At 42.2% G+C, this 3,283-nt stretch overlaps 1 protein-coding gene across 1 annotated transcript; it reads left to right on the top strand.

Moving 5' to 3' along the window:
* Positions 1–1,681: 1,681 nt before the first annotated feature.
* On the top strand, positions 1,682–2,470 carry LOC104967074 (general transcription factor IIF subunit 1-like; the record flags this gene model as incomplete). The annotated part of the gene is made up of 3 exons (XM_010796467.1): positions 1,682–1,810; positions 1,917–2,175; positions 2,414–2,470. Coding segments are annotated over 3 exons (445 nt in total), but the record flags the coding sequence as incomplete, so codon positions are not given.
* Between the last annotated feature and the right edge of the window lie 813 nt (positions 2,471–3,283).

Genomic DNA, 3,283 nt, shown 5'->3' with positions numbered 1-3,283 from the left:
TCTTTAAAGTAGAGACACTACATACTGATATACACCTGAACATCAGCAGGAGAGGACTCTTTAAAGTAGAGACACTACATACTGATATACACCTGAACATCAGCAGGAGAGGACTCTTTAAAGTAGAGACACTACATACTGATATACACCTGAACATCAGCAGGAGAGGACTCTTTAAAGTAGAGACACTACATACTGATATACACCTGAACATCAGCAGGAGAGGACTCTTTAAAGTAGAGACACTACATACTGATATGCACCTGAAAATAAACATAATAAATTAATTACCTGAAATAAAAGTTGTAAATACTTTTATTTCGGACAAAAGTGTTCCTTCTAGATAAAACCCCACCAGGACAGTAATTATTGTTTCTTAGATATTTAGAAGCGGGGGGTAAATGATGTATGCACTCTTGTAAAATCTTCAGGATTAATGGTACTTCTTGAGGCTGCTGACACGGCGAAGACACAAAAAAACACACTTGTAATTAAAAAGGATTAAGAAAAACCAACAGCTCCCTCTTGTAGCTGACATGTAGCCCACTGAGTACGATGAAGTAAATACTGCTTATTTTCCAAAAATATAAAAACTAAGCGGTGTGTGTTTAAGGGAGACATTAAAACGTTTTCTCTCTGCAGTTGTTTTTAATTGCATCTTTAAAAAGGTTAGTTTGATGATGCAAGCCAGGTGTCAAAGCGCAGAGATAAAGTTGTGTCTGAAAGGTGGTGAGTTCACAGGTTCGCTCGCTCTCTTCATCCATCACTGAGAACACAGATGGCCCCGTCGGCCCAGCACTTTGATAACACCTTAATGAATGAGTCCATGTTAAAAGCCGGGAGGGGAAGGCGCCTCCGTCTCTGCTCCTGTAGAGTAAATTGGATTGACTTCTAAACTCAGAGAAACATATGATGCAAATGTCACACTTGATCCATTGATTTTGGCAGAATTAGCTAATGCACCTGTGACCGCACCTTACATCAACATGCAGCCAGTGTTTGAACATTGAGTAATGCTCAACGGTGTCTCGTGGAAAACGATGGAGGCATTTCATCTGCAGAGACATTTTGCAAAGAGAGAAATAAAAAGAATACGTTGGCTGGCAAAGCATTGAAGGATGAATGAAATTTAAAGTGGACCTATCATGCTATATTTGAATAATATAGTGTAGGACCATACCTATATAAGGCATATTTATACTTTTTATTTTTCAAAATACCAAACAGATCATGCATTTTAGCCATTCCTCATTTCGCTCAATTTAACACTGTCTTTGCATGGGCTGATTCTGTGAGAACAGCACCATCTACAGGCCTGGCATATGTACTACAGCGTCTCCAGCGCTTTCCAACGGCAATGTCCGTGGCTCTCTCCTCCTGATTGGTGGAGTTGGCCCAATAGCCGTAGCGCCACTTCTGTGACGTCATAGAAGTGTTCAAATCTGGATCAGTCTGTATCAGATCCGTTGCAGCCCCTTTTTAAGAGATTTGGGTATGGAGGAAAATAGAGAGGGTTGTGTTTTCTGACACTTGGTGAGTTCCCTGGAACACCGGGGACACATGTTCATGTATAAAAGACGTACAAAAGTGCATTTTGCATGATAGGTCCCCTTTAAACCTTTTCCCCTGCCACTACAGTTCAGAAAAAACTCCTTAAATCAATGTGTGGCCGTTACATTAGTTAAATGAATTTCTATCTCTGACCTTTTCAAATTTCTTGTCAGAAGATTTGTCGAAGTCTGAGGACAAGGAAGACGTGAAGAAGGAAGTCGAGGACGGCAAAGGAGCGAAGAAGGCAGACGATTCAGAGGTGAGCTCAGATCCAAATCATCCTCCCTTTGTTTTCAGAACAGTCTCATAAGATTTGAGCAACAGCAAACACACATTTTGCTAACTGGAACGTTCTACTTCTCTAGATTATTGAAATCCCTGATGAGTCTGAAAAATCCCCCGTCGTCGAAAAGAAAGGAGAGGAGGTGGACTCGGCCGCGGGGAAGGATGAGAAGGAGACAGGAAATGGAGACGAAGGAAAGGAGAAGGAGAAGGAGACGGAGGACACGAGTAAGGACAAAGCAGAGAACGAGAAGACTTCGGAGACGGAGAAGGACGCTCCTGCTGAGGTCAAGGGTGAAAGTTCGGAGGGGAAGACGGAGTCAGAGGAGGACAAGTCTAAAGGTGAGGCAGCTGAAGTTAAATGATTTGATCAGGGCGATGTTATCTAAGATATGTATGAGCTGCACATGTTCCCCTCTTGTCCCTAGTTGTGCTCTTACATGTGTAGTTAAAATATATAGCTTTCAAGTACAATACTCCACAAATATACAACTACAGTAAAATGCAAAACACAGACAACAACTTTTCCATTGAGCCTTTTTCCCCTTTGCATTATCTCACGGTGCTTTTGTTGTTTCAGCTGAGGAGGGGAAAGATGAGAAGATGGACACCAGCTCGCCGACAGAGGAGAAGAAAGGTACATGTCAACAAACACACACTCTAAACAGGACATATCGTGGGGGGGCTAAAACTACTCATGGCAGTGAGTTATAGGTTTTTGTGCACGTAAATTGTACCTAAATATTCATTTTTTTAGTCTTGTTATTCGAAAATTAAATAAGCGTGAGAAGTGTGAGTTTCAAAACGAGATTTGTGCATTTTACAAGCACTAACTTTTAAAACTATTACAAGTCAAGCGGTGTTGACTGTAAACTGACGGTGAGATGTCTGTCCGATGTATTTTTTATAGGTCACCTTACCACGCATACTACTGACCAGTGTTCCCTCCAGACCAGGGCTGAGAGGGCGTCCACCCCGAGAGCGGGGGGGTGACGTCACGTCGAGTCACGTGACTTGAATTTTGAATTGAGCCGTCCCTTAGACCAAGGGTTCCCAAAGTGGGGGTCGCGAGATGATTACAAAATTAAAATGGAAAATTACAACCAAAAAAATGATTTTCTTTAAAAATAAATTTTTAATTTTTTAATTATTATTAATAAAAACGTTTGCATAGACATTTTCAGGGGCGGACTAGCCATCTGTATAATTTCCCCCGTCGACAGTGGGTCGCCAGTCTCTGGCACTGTTATTTTGGGGGTCGCGGGCTGAAAAGTTTGGGAACCCCTGCCTTAGACACTATCTCTTTACGTATTAGCGATGGGAATTCCGGCTCTTCTTAGTGAGCCGGATCATTTCACTCGGCTCACTAAGAAGAGCCGGCTCTCTCGGCTCCCAAGCGGCTCTTCATGTTACCACAATTTACCACGGAGCCGTAGTTTCACTGCTGCGA

This window comes from Notothenia coriiceps, unplaced genomic scaffold (genome assembly GCF_000735185.1).
Source record: "Notothenia coriiceps isolate Sejong01 unplaced genomic scaffold, NC01 NC01_scaffold00002309, whole genome shotgun sequence".
In the NCBI taxonomy this organism is placed as follows: domain Eukaryota; kingdom Metazoa; phylum Chordata; class Actinopteri; order Perciformes; family Nototheniidae; genus Notothenia; species Notothenia coriiceps.
Note: the sequence above shows the minus strand (reverse complement) of the source record. Positions and strands in the feature narration are given on the sequence as shown.